A 21,566-nucleotide genomic window follows, 5' to 3' on the forward strand; every position below is an offset into this window, starting at 1 on the left:
CCGTTAAAAAAAATAAAACACACCAAAAACCCCCAACAGCAACAACAACAAAACCCCAACTCCTACCTTTAGCTTTAAGCAGCTCACTGAGAGCTAGAAATACAACCAAATTAAGAGGCAGGCAGCAGCTGCTCTCTGCTTTCATGCCCAGATTAACTCATTCCCGAGCCGGTCCCGCTCGTGTCTCAGATCTCCTGGCTGGGGCTGGGGGCAGGTGGGACCCCCTGGGCACATCCACCCCATCAGAGAGGCTGCTCCCCTAAAAGAGAGATCTGCCCGGCAGTGCAGCTGGCAGGGCTTTGCTCTCCCTGGCTGTGTCCAGTCCTCTCCAAGCCCAGACCTGCGTCCAGACTTGTGAAATCTCATGCACTGAGGAGATGCGCGGAGCCACCTCCGTGACCTGCGGGCATAGTATCATAGAATCATAGAATCATAGAATCATAGAATAGTTTGGGTTGGAAGGGACCTTACAGATCATCCAGTTCCACCCCCCCTGCCATGAGCAGGGACACCTTCCACTAGACCAGGTTGCTCCAAGCCCCATCCAACCTGGCCTTGTACACTGCCAGGGAAGGGGCAGCCACAGCTTCTCTGGGCAACCTGTGCCAGTGTCTCACCACCCTCACAGGAAAGAATTTCTTCCTAATATCTAATCTAGGACCCTCCCAACCCATTCTTTCCATCCCTGGTTTGAAGGGCCACCCCATGGGATGTCACATAGGTCCCCAGTGCATGGTGGGTCCGTGGCAGTGTGTGCTGGCAGGGCTGGAGCTACCCCGGGCGCAACGCACTTCTTCCCTGCCCAGGAGCATCCTGGGTCATGCATTAGGACCATTAGAGATGGTCCTAAATATAACCACGGCAGACCTCGCCAGACTTCAGCTCCGGCTGCATGAAAAACACTTGCAAGGCTTGAACCAACTTTAATTTGTATACCTTCTGCCCCAGGGCGTGAGCGAAACGGGGAGGGTGGAATCCAATAGCATGTTGTGCATAAAAAGATTATGCCAAAGATAACCTTATTGCTAATAATAACCCTGGAATCCGATCCTGTGAATAGGTCCTATTGAACGTTTGAACACAGGCATTCCTCGGTTAGGTTTTTCTGCCTACAAATATTTCACTCGAGTCTTTAAATACTAATCACAGAATTCAGATGAAGGCTTTTTATCTTCAAAGTGCTGCAGAAAAAAAAAAATTAATTCATTAATCAAAGATAATTAAAGGGCACAAAATATGCCTTTTTCAAGCGCGGGGAGCCAACCAAGGCGGCGCGAAGCCATCGCGGGGGACTCCGAGCATCTCCCCCGCCGCGGACGTGATTTTCCCGGAGCGGTGCCGGGGCAGTAGCCCTGCTTGTTCCCAGCAGCTCCACTCAGCTGTCTTCCTGCCATGTGTTAGGCTGTATGTCTGCCACGCAGGAAATAGGGTTTGAAGCTCACAGCCAGGAGCAAAAACTGAGATTGAGGCTTTAATGAAGCTGGGATTGAGTGGCTAGGGTGGTGCAGTGAAGCAGTAAATGCAAACACATTATCACCTGAGAACTTGCTCCAATTTCACACCAATTAACTAGGAATGAGAGAGGAGGGCTGGGGCTGGCTGCAGAGATGGCTGATAAACCCGTGAATGGGCAGAAATGGCTCGTACGCAGACGCGCTTGTGCCAAAAGGAGTTTGTTAGATAACGCCAGTCCCAGCAATTTTGTCTTGGGGAGCGAGCATGTCATTACTGGAGCTGCTTTTATTAGCAAATATTAAAAATATTTGCAGAAATACAAATATTCGCCCGTGAGGGAAGTACGGGTGGAAAGTAATAAAGCAATATGTGATTATTTTATTTCTCTGCCAATGCGTCATATCACCGGGGAATGGAAGGGGCAAGGGGAGAGGGAGAGAAGGGCTGGGATGTGAAGGACTGCTGGTGCAAAGCCAGCAGCTCGTGGAGGGGAATATCCCACCCTCAAGGAGCCCCTCGGGATGCTCATCTCTGAATTTGGCGTAGGTTTGACATCTAACACACCGCCTGAAGAAGTAGGTCTGAACCCCACAAGGAGGGAAGAGCGGGTCCCCAAAACTCGCCTTGGCAGCAGCAATAGGACCCATCCCCATCCCCTCTGCTTGCACCTGGGAGCCAGCTCACCTTCAGCACTTCTTCAATATTTGAGCTGTTTCCCATTTTTCCTGCTCGGATTACTTCCAGGTTAGGTGTTAGGTTGGAAAAGGGGCAGCAATTTAGGGGAAGTGCTATTAAATGGATTTCTATGGGTGAAATACTAAAACAAATTGCATCCTCAGTGTGTTGGGCCCCACATTACCCCTTCATTAACTGCTGGGTTTGATGTCTGCGAGCGGCCAGCCTGGTCCTCTGAACTGCACCAGCCATGAGATGTCCTACAATCAGCAGGATGAATTAGAGCAATTTCTTGTATTTAGATGAACTCTTGTCTTCATTTTAAAATGTACCAGTGATAAAGAAGCTACTACAAATGCAAGGGCAAGAACCCCTTGCTGAGTTTCATGCTGACACACCAGGCTGGAGAAGATCTCAAGAAGAACTGGGGTTTGGGTTGTTCCAATTTGAGTAGGAAATATTTGAGAGCAGGGGAGTTCCCCATCTTCGGCTAGGGAAGGTGCCGGGACAAGGTGGAGATTGCTCCTCATCCACTTCAGCACAAAGTCAGCCATCTGAGTGAAGCCCTCCAGGCTCAGCATCACTCTCCACCATCACTACTCAGCTGCTGGGCTGGTCCCATCCATGGGAGGGATGGGAACGAGCAACTTGTGAGCAGCAGCACCTTCAACCATGGCAAAGCAACAGGTCATCTAGCAAATCACATGGGTGCCCGCAGGCATGGGAGGCTGTATGGGTTAACTTGAATGCTGTAACATCACGCGCTCAAGATGTGCTTCGTTAGGGGACTGCAAGAGTCTGCAGCGTTTCTAAAAGAGAAACCTGGTGTGCATGGTTAGCCCTGGGGAAGGTCTGTACCCCAGGAGGGGTCCTCAGTGATGCCCCAGCTTCCCTGTGGCAAGGCAGCACCCGGGAAGTCATGTTATCCCTGAGAGCCAGCCTGTCCTGCTCCCTGGCGGGGAGCTCCAACAAAATAATTGCAAGAAAGGTGCAAAGAGGGGAAAAGCAGTCGCTGCGCTCCTCTCACTCAATATTGAATTACCCCAGGCTACAGGAGGGACTGAGATATCTCCCTTTAACATCACGGAGATGTTTTCTCTGGCAATGGAGGATGGAGAGCCAGCGAGGGACCAGGACAAACCATAATATCCTAAAAAAACCCAAGTGAGTTCCACCTCACTAAGAGCCAAGGAGAGTGCTGGGGCTGGGTGAAGGTGATGCCTCATCTCTGGGCAAGGGGGAGCCCTGAGTACTCCCCTCCCTGCTGCAAGTCTGGTTTTCAGCATCTGTTCACTTCAGGTGTGCGTTCCCTTCTGAATGGGCTTGGGAAGGAGGAAAAAGCTGTGGCTTCAACGCCATAGCAAGAGCCAGCATCTTCTGAGCCCAGTGCTGGGGCATGCTCTCCCCTGGGGTGGGTGGAGCGGCATGCTGGGGGGACCCCTTACTCCAGCTGTTCCAGCCATGGGGGGCAGAGGCCTGTGGTCCTTCCCTCCTTGCAGAACGTAAACTGCTCTCCCAAGCAGGACAAACACTGCTAAGCGGCAACTCTCCCGTACCGTACAAAACGGTGCGCCCAAGCCCCGGTGCAAATCCACAGGGCTCTTCCTGTCCGCTCTCTCCAGCCTGTAATTATCTTAAAGGCAACAATTAAAACTATTGAAACGCATGTGATGGGTTTAGGGAGCACAGCTTGGCTAATCCTCACAAGCATCCCGGAGGAGCGGAAGCGAGGAGCTCCCAGGGGCTGGATGTTGGTGCTTTGCCAGGCAGGTAGGGACCAAGGGGAGCTGCAGAGGACCAAGCTCGGGGCGAGGAGGTGGCAGCAGCCGGGTCCCCAGCCAGTGTGGGACCCCAGGAGGCACCCACATGGCAGCACCCAGGCTGGTGCCAAGGGCTGGGTGGGCTGCAGGAGGGTCCCCCGTCCTCACTCCATTTGACACTCCCCAGGATCCCGCAAAAAGTCAGCAACAGAGAAGAGCCCATCCCCAAAAGCTGGTCTTTTCCTTAAAGCTCTGTTCGTAACCTTCAACAGCAAAAATGTCATCTTTCTGTTTCCGCATCGGTCCAGGATCTAGCAGAGCGAGTCCTGCCCCGTTCCATATGTCAGATACCAAACTAACTCTGTGTTCATACACGGCCCCTCCTGCCTTCCCCATCCTTCGCTGCAGCATCCCACTGCTGTTCCGTATTTGCATGCAAAGGGCTGTGCAAACATCCACGATGCTCCCTGCTCAGGGAGTCCCAAAGCAAGAGCAAGGAGATGGATAGCAAAGAATTGAGTGAAATATCACTGTCCTGTGCTCATCACTTCTTAATTATTTTTTTCCAGGAATCATTATTTCTGCTGTTTTCCTGAAAGCATCACCCTCCTGGAGCCACATTATACGTGATTTTCCACTCTGCTTTCTTTAAGAAGCTGTTTCTAACCTGCCCTAAAAATGCTGAACAGCTCTGGGAGCCCCAAAAGGCAGGGAACTAGAGAGCAAAAAAAAGAGAACACAAACTCTTTGTTCTCAGTATCTCGTGATCTTGAAGTGCTTGGGGTGATCTCAGGGGTGTCAGGGCAAGGACAGAGCCATGCAGGGCAGCCGCTGTCTCCTTTCTTCTCTGGCCCTCTCGCTCCAGCAAGGCAACACTTTCCCTCTCCCCCATATCACCATTTTTGTGACATGGTATTTTAAAGATTTCTAAAATTTCCCATATTTCTACATTTGCTCCCTTTCCCAAAAGGCAAACACAATTTTAACCATTTGGACTAAAAGTGAGTCATTTTGGCTTCAAAACAGCTTTTCTTTTAGCTCAAAATAGAAGATTCTGCTCAAAATCAGCTAATTTTTAGAGAAACAAAGTCTTTTGCTACAATCCAAACAAATTCAAATTCCTCTTCAATTAAATATTTAAATTCTGAATGCAAGCTAGCTTTACTTTCTCCTTTTTTTTTCCCCTTTTCCCTTCTAGTTTCTTTCACTTCCTCGTTTCTAAAATGCAAATAATTGGGAAAAATCCTCTTCTGAGCGTCTTCTGCTGCTGCTAACATCGACAGCCCCAAGAATGCTCCCAGCCCTTTGCTCTCTTTGCCGGGGAAGGAGCCTGCAGAGGGTCCCAGACCCCCTCCCGTGTCCCCCACTCCCTGTGAGTACTCGTCCAGCTGCGTCAAAACCACAGGACAGACCCAGCCATGGGGCTGGGAGGAGAGAAAAGCCCATGGAAAATCCAGCCTTGGGTTAATGGGACCCCAAAAGAGCTGTGGCTGTTTTCTGAAAAGTGTCGGGAGCTATCAAGGCAGAGGAGCATCACTTGGGGTGCCCAAAGGGCTGCGCTGCCCCAAATCAAGGACCCCCTCACAGGCAGGCAATGCGTCTGTCTTATATTCTCTGTATATTTATTATACATACTCTACCAATCTCAGGCTATAAATTACACAAATGCATCCTTAAATGTTTCCATTAAAAAAAATGTATCTGCAGCTGTTGAACACACTCTCCACTATCTTCGCCGCAGTGAAGCTCTTCACTGTCGCCGTCTGTTGAGAACCAGGTCCAGCTACAGGCTGATGTGTGGATGTGGGGTGATGGGCAGGAGGTGTCTCCGTTCCTCCTATGCCTCCTCTCCTCCCTTCCACGCTCCCCGCAGCTGCTGTGGGACAGAAACATGTCTCTCATGGCCCAGCGCTGACCAGGGCATCCTCCAAGTGAGCTGCATCTTCCCCCAGCACTGTTATAAGTGACACAGCAGATGGTCAGTGTCTCCTCATGTATTTATTGATTAACAGCAGCATTTTAGATAGGCAAAGCCCATTTACCTTTGAGGGCAGGAATAACATTGGCTGTAGGTGTCATTCAGCATCACAGGCATATGGCAAATTTTATTTGGGGGTTGCTTTTCATCATGTGAGCACCTGACTTTTTTATTTGCACTTCTAGAAGACCTTAGTGCTGAGTTTCTGTTTGAAGCTAGGGAAGAGAGAGGGGAGCACGGCTGGTGGGAAGGCAGGTTTCCCTGGGAAGCGCACCCTGTGCTGGGAGATTAATATTGATCATGGGAGCAGCACGAGGGTGGGGATTTACAGCAGTGCCTGGTTTTACACAGCAAGGGTGAAAAAACCTGTGGAAACTAAGAAGCAAGTGAGAGGGATGGAGTCCTATCTCCAGATCTTCAGATCGAGATGTTCACAAGCCAACAAGTTTCGGGGCTTGATGAACGCGGCAGAGCCGTGTTCAACAGCCTGTGTTGTGCCGGAGATCAAACAAAGTGATTTCCTCTGCCTTTAAAATGTATGAAGCTACAAAATCTTAAGGGCATAACAACTTACTTTGATTGCAGGGCTGGGATCTTGGAAGTCGCATTCCTTTAATTTCCTTGAGCTGGTTGCTTTCCCCGTGAAGGACATGCACAGGGTGGTGCGTTTTCAATGGAAACTGGTTTTGCCTCATTTTCCACTTCTCTCCTGCTACAAGGAAAGAAGTGCAGAGCTCCGGAGGCCTGCCTGCCTCTTTCTATGCAGACAGAAAGGGCTGGGTGTCTGTGTTTAATTACAGCCTGAAAGAACTGCATTTAAAAGACAACAGCAAGCTATTTAATTAATACCTATCATTAGCACACATAGGAATGCCTAGCAGCGCATTGCAACAACAAAGCAACTGTTTTTTTTTTTTCTTTGCACTTGGGATAAATTAATTTTAAAAAAGTGTAAACAAACCATTTGCACCAGATTTGAGATGACTTTTAATGGAGTGGGAATACTGGGATAGTAGGTATTACCCCAGGACAGCAGAGATCTATAAGAGCAGGCTTTTCAATCTCCAGCTCTCCTGGCCCAGAAGCTTATCTTCATCTATCCATCTATCTGTCTTTCTATCTCGGCATTTACACTGGGCTCATCCCCATGTCTGAGCGCCTACTTGTCTTCATACCTGTCCATAAATTACACGGCACCCCCGGGGCATTATAAATAATAATTCAACTCCCAAACCTTCAGAACATTATTTTAAACCATTGGCTTATAATTCACCACGTTGCGGACCCCTTCTCCCTGCCCATAAAGGTCACGCTGGAGCAGAAGGACGTGACGCCCCGGTGAGCAGAGGAAATGCCCCAAAATCAGTTCCTCGGGTGGGAGGGATGGGGTGGGTGGCCGTGAGTTGGAAGATGGGGATGGACATCATGGCAAAGCGGGGTGGGGGAAGGCTGGACTGCTCTGCTTGTGGGAAACAGCATCCTCATGTGCAGCCCATTGGGGGTTTTTATATCCCCACGAATTTTAGCTCAGCCAGCACTGCAGACAGCCAGTTACCCCATGTCCCCCTTTAATTAATAGCACTCTTAATGGCACTATTAATGGTTGGAGCAATGAGCCACAGCGTGGCTTTGCTGCTGGTGTCTCCACAGGGTGCAACGCTGGGTGACGACCACTAGCTCAGAGGCATACGGCTTAAAAGGTAGACCCCACGTGTCACCAGACAGATCCCAACCCACGGCAGGACAGGCACCCCAGTCCCTTGTTGGACACACCAACAGATGTCTACAAGACAGCCAGATGCTTTGGTGCACGTGAGCTTGGGTAGAAACCTCCAGCTGAACCATGGGGGACCGTATTCCTCTACATTGCCTTTCCATCCCAACACATTGCATCTCCATCCCAATACAATACTTCCTACTTGAGGTACTTAGGGGTTAGGAGCACATCCCAGACACGTCCCTCGGTGTGAAGGGTGTCCCAACCTCCAGGGCAACATCCCAGCCTCCAGGGGCACATCCCTGGCAAGACATAGGGTCCCTGCAGAGGATGGCCACCGACTTGTGGGCAATGCTGTCTCCTAGGACATGTGGGTAATAGAATCATAGAATGAATCATAGAATGGTTTGGGTTGGAAGGGACCTTAAAGACCATCTAGTTCCAACCCCCCTGCCATGGGCAGGGACACCTTCCACTAGAAAGGGATCCACTAGACTAGGGTCAGATCTGCTCAGGGTGAGAAGTCTGAAACTGGAATTTTTGCTGGGAAAAAGTGTGAGCAGTTGATGTATGAGATGAATTATTTCACAAGTCTGGCCTGAACAGCTCTGGAAAGTACAGAAGTAATATATCATCAACCCTGGGAACATGTCAAGCTGCCAGAGCTTGCAGCTGCCCATCAAGTGTCAGGTGAGGAGGTACCACTTTTCTGCATGACTTTCCTCCCTGTGTTTTCCACTTTTCCATCAAACAAAGCTGGCCTTCCCTCTCAGCCAGGGACCTGAAGAGGAGCAAGCAGAGCCTTGAGCACCCATTTTGGGGTCGAAGTGGGACCCCCCAGTGCGGGAGCAGCCCTGGATGCCACGGTCCCAGAGGCCAGGTTCATCCCCGCATCCCCGGCACCCGGGCTGCTGGGCATGGCCGTGCATTGCCCTCTGCGGGACCACGGCCGCCCTGCAAGCTGAGCCTGCCTGTCGTCCCTCTGCCTCAGCTCCAGGTGTGAAACAGGCTTTTCCTGCTGCACTTCTGCCCCAGAAATCACAGAGAGAGTTTTTTGTAGTGTCCTGCCCAAAAAAACATCTGGTTTGTACTGGGGGAGAAGGAGCACCGTCACCCCACGGGGTATCCTCAGGGATGGTTGGGAATTAAACCCCTTTTCACCCCACATGGGCATCGCCTGCAGCGAGGCTGGACCCTTTACCCATCCGACTGCTTTGGGGCACTGAGATGGGAGCGTGGGATGTAGGGACGTATTCGCCATGCTTTCTGCCTGCAAAACACACCGGGGCTTTGGCAGGCTGCAAGCCCAGCACCCCTCGCCCTGTCCTTCCCAGTGCTCCCTGGCCAGGGGTCCAGGTCCATCCCCGCGCCCTCCTGCCTCCCCCTCCTGCTCCGGTCCCAGCCAGCGAGCCGGATTTGCAACCTCTCGCTTGGATGCGGAGCTGGGTGCAATTTCAGGCCTCTCCCCGCTCGCAGGGTGTCTTAAGCTATGATTAAGAGCTAAATTACAACCAGGCAGCCGTCCCTGGCCAAGAACCGCAAGACTTGGGGAGGCAGCTATTAAAGGTGGTGGAGTCCAACAAGTATAACGTGCACGTCAACGAAAGGGGCAGCCGGTTGTGGGGGTCAAATGGGACCAGGGGGTTTCTCATCTGCACCACCAGTGACTTGCTGCACCACCCCCAGTGCAAAGCCATCCTTTGGGGCAAGGCTATTCCTGAGGACGAGGTTGCATTACTGCTTAAATAAGCGATATTTTGCTGGCCAGTTTGGCTCTCAAAGAGGGGTGAATGATGGTGTTGTGAAGCATCAGACCTTCCCTGGACCCCACCACTATTTTCCTCCCAACTGCTCAATCCATGCAACTAGTAGAGCTATTTGTTAGCATTAAAAACATCCTGTATCCAAGCACTGTGTTTTTTGCATCATTTTCAACTAAGCTGTTTCCTTTGCCCCTGTTAACTGTGATGGGGCAGCCTCGGTCCCCACCTCGGAGGAGGTACGGGTCCCTTCTCCCCTGCAGAGTTTCAGTGGGATGGAAGGAGGTGATATGGGTCTGGCTGCACTGGGGGAGCCGAGGAAAAGGCTGCCCAGGTGCCAGCAAGGCGGCTCGCAGCCCAGGGAAAGCTTCCCACTCTTCCCGCACATTCTGCAACATCCCATGCTGATTCCTACACAGAATTTACTTTTACCTTGCTAAATGCCACTAAACCTTCAAATGAATGCTCCCATTACGGGACTTCCTTTGATGTCAAAGGGGGAATTTTTTTTTGATGGCAAAGGGGGATTTTTCCCCCTGGTGTAATTATTCCTATTTTTTTTTCCCTTTTTAGGCACACGAGATTCCTGCCAGATGCATGACTTGTGGAGGCAGCTCCCACACGAGGTATTTTTATATTTATGTGTGTATGATGGGAACGTGGTATTGAAAGACCTGAAGTTTCAGGCAGAAGATAAGGGGACTTTCCCATTTCCTATTTGTTTCAGTGGAAGTTGCCTGGGAAGAGTCTGCAGCAGGACTAGGACCAAAATCTGTGAGATACGGCACTGGAAAGTAGCTTCTCCCAGGCACCTAGCGATAGGACAAAAGGACACAGCCTCAAGCTTCGCCAGGGGAGGTTCAAGTTGGACATTAGGAAGCATTTCTTCTCAGAAAGGGTCATTAGACATTGGAATGGGCTGCCCAGGGAGGTGGTGGAGTCACCACCTCTGGATGTGTTTAAGAAAAGACTGGACATGGCACTTAGTGCCATGGTCTAGTTGACATGGTCGTGTCAGGGCAATGGTTGGACTCGATGATCCCAGAGGTCTCTTCCAACCTGGTTGATTCTGTGATTCTTAAGATAAACATGTCCAGGGAAACATCTGCTATTTCACACTATCACTGAGCAAGTTTCGATGCCTGGGAATGATCCCTGGCACTGCTTAAATTACAGGGATGGGGAAAGTGGATCCACTCCAGCCCTACATGTGTTTCCCATTGAGCATCTTGGGTGCTACTGGGATTGGTGGGTTGAACAGCCCAGCATGGGGCCAGAATTGCTGGGTAATGCTGAGGAAGCTGGCGACTGTGGATAGTGCTAAGGGAGCTTTCTGTAATAGCTAGTGATGATGGAACAGGCGGGTTTATTCAGTGTTCCAATCAGTTTTTATGAATTACTAGGAAAAAGGGGATACAAGTGCAGAGCTCTTTACTGAAAATGTTATGAAATAGTCTATATTCAACGGCGAAGCATGTACTTGCTAATAATTCATTGCATGGAGAGCGTAGGCTCCTCTCCCACCATAACATGGGCTCTCCTGGGAATGGAAAATGAGCCCTGGGAGACATCAGCCAGCTGTGCCCCGGTAGCTCAGGTCTGCGTGACTCCCTGCCCAGCACTGCCCCGCCGCTGTGCCGTGACTTCGATCTGCTCCCGGAGTGCCTGTGCCCAGTCCTGTCCCCGCTCCAGGGGAGCGGACCTGGTCTCCATCGCCGTTAAGGCAGTGATTTCAGAAGGGACCTGGGGAACCAGGCCGGCTCGCAGCAGGGCGTCCTGAAATTTGGCTGCGGAGGCTGGAGCCAAGCAACACCGGGGTGTGCTGAAAAGGAAAGAAAAGCAAGAAAACTTTTGATGTAAGCGAGCCCTGAGCTGGAGATGCTGCAGGAGCAAAGGGAGAAGCGATGCTCTGGTCCCCGACGCTCCCGACCACGCTGTCCTTACCCATATGGCTGCGAGTAGTGGTAGTGAGCAGCCACGGCAGAGTGGGGACACAGCAGGTAGTGGTTCTCCTCCCAGCAGCGCTGCATGGCTTGCACGATATCCTCGTCGGAGGCTGAGCACGAGCGTAGGGTCTCAGAGAGCTGCAGCCCCGGGGGAAACGGGGAGGTTTGTACAGGGCATCCCCACCCCACGCGTTCCCAGTCGGGCTTGTGCCACGGGCACTCAGCAAAGCAGTTTGAAATAGGGAGGGTGGAGGATGGGGTTCCCCAGGGACTGAAGGAAAAGAGGTTGCTGCTGCTGCTGGGAGATGAGGCACTGCTGGAAACAGCCGCAGGGCTGGGGTGCGAGTGAGGGGTTTCCATCCCCAGGTGCTGGGAGCGTGGGTGGAGAGGAGCCGAGACTCAGCTCCTCAGCTCTGCGCTGCTATTTGCATGCTCCGAGGGAGTTTCTGAGGGCTTGTAAAACCCACCTCAGTGTAATAGCTCTTCTTTCTTTTAATAATGCAATTTTTTAGTATTTATTTTGCTGCTGTGCAAGCAGGAGCAGGCGCGGGGCCAAGGATGCTCAGTGGAGGACGGCGCGTGTTGGATGGGAAGAGGCAGGATTTTGTATCATCTGGACCAAAGAGCCTCACAATTCAAACATTTGGTTTTCTCTTGTATTTCTCTCTGTGTTGTGTTTGTGCTCCCACCTGCCACAACACCGAGGCTGAACTGCAGCACCAAACCCAGCAGACCCACTCCCAAACGCCACGCGCAACTTGTGCCAGCACCCACTGCACAATGCCTCGGTGCACAGCCAGTGCTGGTGCTGGAGTGGCCAAGGACAGGGTGGTTTCATGTCCTACTTAAATAATTGTAGGCATCTTTAAATTAGTTTTGCAAGGAAGAATAAGGTTTCTTTTAAAGAACATAATTTAAAGGGGGTTTTTAACATCTCCATGCACAGGCAAGGATATAAAACTTCTGCTCTGGCCTCATGCTTAAATTTTTGGTTAGAAACTCTCCACTATGATTTTTTTATTCCGAAAATGAGTTGATAACAACTGGTAGTGGTAAATCTCCGTACGCACGCACATACACGGTGCTGCGTGCGTGAGGAACTGACCTTTCTGTGCAAATCCTCTGGCAGCTTAAGGCTTTTCGATACGCTGAATCGCTCCATCAGCGTTTTCATCAGGCGGCTGTCGGAGCCTGAGAACAGCCAGAGGATCCTCTCCATGTTGTAAGGCTCCTGGGATAATAAGGCAATAGGTGAAAGGCGGAAATTAGAGCATCTGTCTTGGGGGGACAGCACCTGTGTGGATTCTCTGATGTCTCATTAGGGTTGAGGTCCTTTCTTGGTGGAGGCTAGGGTGGGCTTTGCGTCTTCCCCCTGACACCCACATCCCAAGACAAGCCTTTGGGAACACAATGTCTTTCAGACCTCTGACCTGTCAGAGCAGTCTGGCAGTGACCATCAGATTAAAAAAATAAACCTAATGAAGGGACGACTGATAAATCAATGGTGTGACCACATCTGTACAATCACCTTGAGGAACCCAGGCTAATAACACGCTGTGTATTGGAGAACCAGAAATATCCAGCTGTTTACTCAGTGTTGCAGATGCTGCTGTGAATCACCCAGCTCCCTGCAGGGCTGACCGATAATCTTTATGAACATATAAGGCACATATAGGGCCTGACTGGCCTGTATGGCTATGTAGCAATCGGTGTTGCAACACTGCAGCAAAACTCAGTGCAAGACCATACAGGAGGGTCCCAAACCCATTTCACTGCTCACTGTCTCATTCCTGCATGCTCACAAGCACCAAGAAATATTCATCCAGGTGGTTTGGCTGAGATACCTTGTAGGGACAGACAGGACAAGGGCCACCGGCTACTGAGTCCTCATCACATCTCCTGGGTTCAGGTGCTGCTTTTGGGTGAGTTCTTTATATCTTTTAGCAGCTGACAGTGCCTGTGACCTTTTGTCTCTCCATCCTGTCCTACCTTGGCGAGTCATCAGAACTTACTCAGACTTTCGTGCCTTTATCTGGGTGGCTTATGGCCCCAGTCCTGTTCTTCATCTTCCCACCACTATCTCCCAGAGCCTCCAGCCTGTAATCTTCAGTCTAGTCTGGGCGTAGCCTGCCCTTTGCTTCAGGCTGTCCCCTGTTTTAGGCTGTCCTCTGCTTCCCAACCTGGCTGTCCTGAGAAGCTACATGTCCACATGCCTGGACTTCGATGACCTGCTACTGGAGGTGCCTCCAGCACCATCCTACTGGTACTCCTCTTGCCCTTCCTTCTGCTGCTCCCACATCCAGACCTTTCCCTTCACCTCCATTTGTACCAGCCTTATGGTTTCCACTACAGACCACTACATTGACACCAGTAAGTCGAACTGGGCCAGGACACTGTTGCAAGCAGTGGCCTTGCCATTTAAGTTATTAGACAGCTCTCTGTTCTGATTTTGTCCCATGCCACTAGAGTTGTCCAGGAGAATGCTGGGGCCCAGTTTGGAGGACGGGTCATGCTGGGGACTGTTCCCAAGGAAATTTTTGGCATGTGGACATGAGCTGCATGGTGCTTCCTAACCTCAGGGCCACAGAACAGCCCCTGGTTGGCTTTAGGTACTGCAAAGACAGTTTCTGCTGTGATTCTCCTGGGATTGCTCCTTACAAGGCTCATCCACACTAGACTTTCTGCTTCACCTTCAACTCTTCAGTTAGTGTCTAACTGGAAGGTTTTCTCTGCTTTAGTTTAGTCTGCAGAAGAGGTAACCTAAAAAGGTTGTGCACTCTCCATCCTTGAAGGTTTCCATCCAACTGGACAAAGCCCTGAGCAACTTGGTCTGACCTCAGGCTGACCCTGCTTTGAGCAGGTCTGAACTAGAGACCTCATAAATTCCACTCCAGCATGAATGATCTGTTGAGCTACGGAAATATTTGCATGGATGCTTCAGATGCAAGCTGAATGATGATGTCCCATTCAGCTATGGAGAGGGATGTGCAGAGGGATACACCCATACAGCTCCTTGGGAGTCTCTGGACATCACCTCACCTGGTTGCCTTCCCTCATGATCCTAAGGTCTGGCACATGCTTAGGTGCCTCAGCAGACCAGTGCTACTGAAGGGACATGGGCCAAGAGAGGAGCCCAGCTACCCTTTGAGCTCTGAGGAGCTCCACAAATTCATGCCTCGGGAGGAAAGTCAAGCTGCAGACCACAGCAGCCTGGTGATAGGGGAATAATGATTTACTGACTGCAAAATAAGGCAGTTCCTTCAGGTTCCCAGGTCCTCCCAATGTGTTTGAACAGCTTTTGGAAAATCCAGGTGGCTTAAGGCCACAGTGATACAACACCAAGTGGTCACTTGTTTGGAAGCAGTTCCAATCCCTGTGGATCACAGGGTAGGTATGAAATGGGAGGTATTTTCTTCCAGGTGTTTGGTTTCTGTACGTCCATGACTTTTCATTTCTGAGGCCTTTGCCTGCCTGCTGAGACTTGTTTTGCTCTGAGCAAGCTGCAGATGGCCATAGACGAGGCATTTCTTCTGGACTTCCCTACCTTCTTCCTGGTCTTTTCTCTTGTTCTTGGTGGAGCCTTTCAGAAGCATCAACAAAGCCCTTGACACATGATGGGATTTATAATATTCTAAGTGTCACATTTTGAGAAAACCTCCCTCTCTTGCTAACCTTGCACGTAATGAAGCTCCAGAAACCCAGCATTTAAGAATGAAGATCACAAAGTCAAGCCCTGAAAAGTGAGGAAGAAGGCATTTGATCTATCTCGCTCAGCAGTCTGCAGCGTAAATGCTCAATATGAGACTCACCTCTTAATGCACTGCTGAGAGGCATTGCCAGCGGCAGAATTATGTTCTCATAAACCAGGTAGAACAGAGTACAAGGAAAAAAAAAACTATAAAAATATATAATATTTGGTATTTTCCCTTTTTGGCTAATTCATTACATACCTGAATATCCATGGCTGATGCTAACGTAGCCTTCACACTTTCTGACAGTGAGAAATCTCCATGTTGAACAGTCCTATGAATGATGTCATTGCTGTTAACCACGGCAACAAGTCGAATCGGCAGGCCCATCTTCTGGGCAATACAGCCAGCTAGAAAAAAAAAAGAAAAAATACAGGTGTGCTTGATGAAGAAACACTCAAAGAAGATTTAGCAAAGAAGTCATTGTATGAATTGATTGAGCATGTAGTTCAGCAGCAGACACAAATGACACTCGCTAATGGACTCTGAGATATGTCTTTAATGTTTTGGTAGAGCACCAGATTATAAAATCCAGGGATGCAGTGCTCCACCTGCCATCAAACACTGACCCTTGGGCATCTCCACATTTGAAGATGGATGGGCAGGGGACCAAGAGGTCAGGCAGCTGCTGTTGAAGCAAGAGAGATGAAGCTTTTGGGCTCCTGCAGCTTATTAATGGTGCCTTAGATGGGCAGCCTGGAAGTGCAGTGAATGCAGCTGAGTGCATCAAATCCTTTATTGCTTTCATAAAACAGTTGTACGCCTATTTTGGGATTGAGGCAATCAAGGACTCACATTTAGAAGGCCAGATTATGCAATTAAGAGTGGTTCTCTTGACTGTGCACTACCATGCAAACCAGAGTAGGACCAGGCAGGACTCCACAACTCTGGTAATGTCTCCCTCAGGAAATCAGAGCCAAAGTATTTTCCCTCTTTTCTGGATCAAACACATTCTGTCCTCTTCTAATGTGCCCATCCTCAAGATAGCTACAGTCATCATCAAAGGGTGGTTTGGGATTTTCTGCACCTTGCAAATCATCAGTGACACTTGAATGAGTAATAACCATGCATGAGTAATAAAATATAAGTGGTTCTGAAGAAATCCTACCAGAGAGTGGGTGTTTTAATAAATAGCAATACCCAGTATCTGCAAAGTGCTTTTAGTCCATAGGTCACAGCACTCTCTCTCTTCTTTATCTAACATATCTTTTTTCCCTTCACCTGTGATATTTCCTCCTCCTCCTGTTGGCACAACAATTTCCACCACTGGCAGCGGGGTGGTATCCAGGGATGGGGCACACTGAAAGTAAGCATAGAAGTGGTGAGCAATCTGCACCATAATCCTAGACCAATTGACCGAGTTCAAGCTCATCAGATTGTATTTTCTGGCAAAATCCACATCAGCGAACAGTTCCTTGATCGGCTCATCGATTTCATCGCTGTTCCCATGAGCTGTCAAAAGGAGAAAGGAAAGATTAGATCTGCCAACATCAGCACACCAGGCACGAAGTATTTCTGCTCAGAAACAGGGCCAGTCTCAAGCCCGGGGTGTCCTGAGCTGCCCGTCTGCCTCGGGGGCTGTACGAGCCAGGGGTTGAGTAGCACCGCGTGGATGACGGTGCAGATATTGCACTCTGGGCTCTTGCTTATTCCAAGTATATATTTACCAGGAAGGTAAATGCCTGCATCCCCTGTGAGATGCCAAGGTGAGACCTGGCTGAGCAGAGGAGTCCATGGAACAGCTCAAGCACCCCACAGTGAGCCCTACCATGGGGATGGCACAGCCGTAGGGGATGGACCACCCGTGAAGGTGAGGGGACAGAGGGAAGGGGTGACTGTCTGTCCTTTTAGTGCCAAGAAACGGTGCTGAATTCAGTGCAGCTAAACACCAAACACTTGCAGGGAGGCAGCTCTGATCTGTGGCCAGAAGAAAAAGAAGCCCTGAACCACTTTCCATCAAAGTGGGGATGTCTGCTGTAGGCTCGTGTTAGCCAGACACCTGGGCATGGTGGCCATGGTGGCAATGACCTGGCTGGCTGCAGCTGCTAAAGCAGCAGCCCCCTGAGACTTTTAGGGTCATGGTTTTGACACAGCATAAAGTGGACAGTCCAACAGTAATGCCAACCAGCAAAGACGTGGACGTTGTCTTCAATGACTGTGGTCATCTGAAGTTCCTGTATCTGGGTGCAGAACCCCTTGGGCAGCAGAACAAAGATGTCCATGTTCTTCTGCCCTCTCACGCTCTCGATGGCCGAGCTCCCTGTGTCCCCTGAAGTCCCTGTTTCAAAGTGAGGGAGAACCAAGAAAAGCAAAAAATTGATGCACCAGTCAAACCTGCACCGCTGCACTTTAAGAAAAAGATGCAGAGATGCTCCATGAGATGTTTTTGCCTAGAGCAGCCACCCTGGTATTGCCTGGAGATCACTCACCAGCCACCCATGAGGCAATACCACCCTAGGGCATCTATGGGGAGGGCCGTGGGATGATGGTTCTCAAGGTAAAGACCTGCCCAGAAATTTTATCCCCCACAAAGAGGCATACTCACCCACCAGAATAGTGATGTGCTTCTGCTTTTTCTCCAAGAAGTACTGTAAAAACTGCCCCGTGCAGGACAAGGACAGATCCTTAAATGCGTAAGTAACCCCGTGCCAGAGCTCCAAAACATTCAGCCCTTCCTTCAGCCTGGACAGATGGATGACATCCTTGTGTCTGAACCTGCTGAAGGCCCTGTCGATCAGGTCTAGAGGGAATATGGTTAAAGGGGCTGTTAGAGTATTTTTCTGACCCATGGCTTCCTGCATCTGTGCTCCAGTTGCTGGAGAGGTGACAGATCCAACAAGTTATCCTTAGTTATTAGGAGTAAACCAGCCCAGCTTTATTATCTTCGATAGCTCTATGGCAAGTAACCCCAGGGGACACCTGACACAATCAGAGCAAACTGTGTTAAAATATAAAAAGCAGGAAACCCGAGTTTTATCCTAACGTGCCGTTGAGACAGAGGTTGTAGCTGCCCTCTGGTGGCAGTGATGGCTGTTAAATATTAAAAACATTAAACATCGAATCTCAGGGAGAGCGTGGAGCAGGGGAAAGCCCAGGTGGGAGGGCAGGTCTGGAGCCCAGTGGAGCAGAAGGGTCTCCCAGCAGCGAGCAGGGCCATAGCATCAGCTATCACTATTCATAGAATCATAGAATGGTTTGGGCTGGAAGGGACCTTACAGATCATCTAGTTCCAACCCCTGCCACAGGCAGGGACACCTTCCGCTAGACCAGGTTGCTCACAGCCCCATCCAACCTGGCCTTGAACACTGCCAGGGAGGGGGCATCCACAACTTCTCTGGGTAACCTGGGCCAGTGTCTCACCACCCTCACAGTAAAGAATTTCTTCCTAATATCTAATCTAAATCTCCCCTCTTTCAGTTTAAAATTGTTCCCCCTTATCCTGTCACTCCATGCCCTTCTAAAAAGCCCCTCTTCCATTTTCCTGTAGCCCCTTCAGGTACTGGAAGGCTGCTCTAAGGTCTCCCTGGAGCCTTCTCTTCTCCAGGCTGAACAAGCCCAACTCTCTCAGCCTGTCCTCATAGGAGAGGTGCTCCAGCCCTCTGATATTGCACCCAGCAGAATCCCTATCTGCATACAGGGGACACCTTTTCCAGAAGGTAACAAGCCCCAGCAAGGTGATGGAGAAGAAGAGGGGAGAGAAAGGAGCAGACAATGGTGCAGCAGGCTCCATCCTCTGGGGGCTGCAAAGGACATGGGGCGAAGGCAGGCAGATGCATCTGAACGCCCCAAAATCCTCGTGCACATCCCTGCGAGCAGCCCCCTGCGTGGTTGAGGCTCACCGTTGAGCGTGCTCTGCGGGACCAGCTCGGCCGTGACGAACAGAGAGCACAGCTCCTTCACCAGGTCCCTGTAGGAGAGGCGGCTCCAGTTCTTCAGGGTGTCCTCATCCAGCAAGGGGATGTGCTGGGGCATGAAGAGGCCCCCGTCGGGCGCGTAGCCGGAGAAGAGGGCTCCCTCGAAGTCGACAGCCCCTGTGCCTCCCCGCGTGCTGACGTACTCCATGGGTGCTGGGGAGGCACCGCAGTCACTGCCAGGGCCCCGGAGCATCCCCCTGCTGGGAACAGCCCCGCATCCCAAGCTGAATCCCCCCAAAAACTTCCCACGTGGACAGACAGAGCTCCTCAGGGGAGAAACTACCTCCTCCTAAAAACACCTGTGGGGAGCCGGGGCAGCTGGGGCCGGCGGAGGGCACGCAGCGCTCTGCAGGCGCTGGGAACGCTGCCCGGGGTCTGCACCGAGGTGGTGGGAGCCTCCTGGTCCCGCTGTCCCTGTACCCTTCCCACCCTGCCCCGGAGACGCCTCCCGGCCCCAGCAAATCCCTGATGGCGCAGAAGTCGCCGCGCAAGCACGTCATGTCCCCTACAGGCTGTCTGCAAAAGCTGGAGCTCTGAAATATTAAATAAATAAATAAAAGGAAATAACTACGTTTTTAGAGCAGGTTGATTTTGTTCAAAGGGGTTAAACTAGGGACAGGATTTAACTCAGCGTAGGAAGGGCTGAGCTAAATCCGCCGGACTCATGCAAATCCCATCGAGCAGCCGCCGGGACAGGCCCCCTCTCGCCCCGATCCCGTGAACCCCCACAGCCGTTCCCACCTCGGGCACTCGGGCCAACGGCGCAGCCCCTCGGCTCGGCTCGGCTCGGCCGCAGGCCGCCTGCCCCCACGCAGAGGCAGGACAGCGGCCAAGCAACCCGCCGCCACTTGCAGCCCGGCCACCCTTCGCGCTTGTGCTCACGGAAAACTTCTCCCCGTTGCAACCCCCGGCGTCCCCGTCGGCGCAGAGCAGCCGGTGGACGTGGCCGCCCTGCGCCGGGCCTGGGAATGGGGACGTGAGGGAAAGACGGGCCCAGCTGCTCCGGGTGGTGCCGGGCACCGGGGCAAGGGGCAGCCGGCTCAAGACGGGGAGAAATCTAGTTAAATATTAGGAGCTGGCTTCTAATCGTGACGGTGATCAAGCACAGGGCGTGGAGAGCTTGTTGTCTCAAGTAAAACCCCGGAGGAACTCAAAATTCAACTGGGGAAGCACTGAGCTGCCTTATTTAACTGTGAGGTTGGGTTTAAATTTGAGATTCAACCTGCTTAAAGCAGGGTTTGGGTCAGAAATCTCCAGAGGTCCCTTCCAACCAAAATCAGTCTGTAATTCAGCTGTGTGAAGCCACATTTTCAGCCTGCGAGGCTGGGACATCGTAACAGCCCTGTCCCACCGATGGGGAAACTGAGGCACAGGAGGGAGAGGGGACGTGTGCGGGGCTGTGCAAAAAAACTCAGTTCTCCTTTGCAGGGAAGGGCTGTGCATCCCTTTTCTTACTTTTTAGTTTAATGAATAATAAGGGTTTTTTTTGAAGGGCAATGTCAGCACAGGAGTGGTGTCTGCGCAGACCCAGGGTGCAGCACAGCGTGTGCTGCTGGAGAGTGCGTGGGGACTTCAGCCCAGGAAGACAAGATGCAGAGGTACAGAGGACGGCTGATAACAGCCAGCCATGGGTCAGGAAGCCCATGTCTGCAGTAAGGGACACCGCCTGCCAAAGCATCGGAGTCCGACCCAACACGCGTTGCCACTCTAACTCTGGCGAGTAACTGGAGCCGTGAGAAAAGTCTCCAGGGCAGAGTGGTCCAGACCTTGCCCTGAGCACCAACATGGAAAAGGGCTTTTCTACACCCAACATCCAAAAAGGACTGTTGCTGCAAGCTCCTCAGCAGGAGGCAGGAGCTAAATTTCAGGCTCTGGGCAGAGCTGCCTATGATGGTGTTGCTCAAGGTCGAACGGGGCAGCTGTAGCACAGCAGGAAGCAAACAGCATCTTTTTAATAATACATCTGAGCTTACCCCATGGGCCAGAGCAGTGTTAATAGTCTCCATTTTCTGGCCACCTCTAGGGCAACAAAGCTGGTGAAGGGTCTAGAGCACAAGTCTTATGAGGAGCAGCTGAGGGGTTGCTTAGTCTTAGAAAAGGAGGCTTAGGAGAGATCTTATCACACTCTACAACTGCCTGAAAGGAGGTTGTAGCAAGGTGGGTGTTAGTCTGTTCTCCCAAGTGACAAGTGATAGGACAAGAAGAAATGTCCTCAAGTTGCACCAGGGGAGGTTTAGATTGGATATCAGGCAAAATTTCTTCACGGAAAGGGTTGTCAAGCATTGGAACAGGCTGCCCAGGGAAGTGGTGGAGTCACCGTTCCTGGAGGTATTTAAAAGCCATGTAGATGTGGTGCTTAGGGACATGGTTTAGTGGTGGACTTGGCAGTGCTAGGCTAATGGTTGGACTTGATGATCTTAAAGGTTCTTTCCAACCAAGCTGATTTGGTGATTCTATGATCCTATGAAATCAGCTAGAAAAGGATCTAATTATCTATAACTATATCAGTCAGATCACCCAACTAGCCTGCATCTCCCCATTGTAAAGAGATCTCTGTGCCCAACATTTCTGATCACATAGCAAAGGTGAAGCCTGAGCCACCCAGCTGTGGT

General features: G+C 51.0%; 1 protein-coding gene across 9 annotated transcripts; it reads right to left on the reverse strand.

Annotated features, from left to right (window-relative positions):
• Positions 1-5,534: 5,534 nt before the first annotated feature.
• THNSL2 (threonine synthase like 2) lies at positions 5,535-19,778 on the reverse strand. Of its 9 annotated transcripts, none has more exons than XM_068403382.1 (9): positions 18,880-19,323; positions 17,586-17,780; positions 17,166-17,318; positions 16,262-16,492; positions 15,242-15,390; positions 12,397-12,522; positions 11,290-11,429; positions 6,443-6,580; positions 5,535-5,844 (listed from the first exon to the last, which is right to left on the reverse strand). In XM_068403382.1, the coding sequence occupies exons 1-8, from the start codon at positions 19,145-19,147 to the stop codon at positions 6,481-6,483; spliced, it is 1,362 nt and encodes a 453-aa protein (XP_068259483.1). In that variant the 5' UTR covers positions 19,148-19,323; the 3' UTR covers positions 5,535-5,844; positions 6,443-6,480. The 9 variants fall into 9 exon arrangements, with proteins under 9 accessions (XP_068259483.1, XP_068259482.1, XP_068259478.1 ...); XM_068403381.1 differs by lacking the exons at positions 5,535-5,844; positions 6,443-6,580 and adding exons at positions 10,717-11,167; positions 19,696-19,778 and having other exon boundaries at positions 18,880-19,107; XM_068403377.1 differs by lacking the exons at positions 5,535-5,844; positions 6,443-6,580 and adding exons at positions 10,717-11,167; positions 19,696-19,772 and having other exon boundaries at positions 18,880-19,154.
• Positions 19,779-21,566: the final 1,788 nt, after the last annotated feature.

The sequence above is a fragment of the Nyctibius grandis genome, chromosome 6 (genome assembly GCF_013368605.1).
Source record: "Nyctibius grandis isolate bNycGra1 chromosome 6, bNycGra1.pri, whole genome shotgun sequence".
NCBI classification, from domain to species: domain Eukaryota; kingdom Metazoa; phylum Chordata; class Aves; order Nyctibiiformes; family Nyctibiidae; genus Nyctibius; species Nyctibius grandis.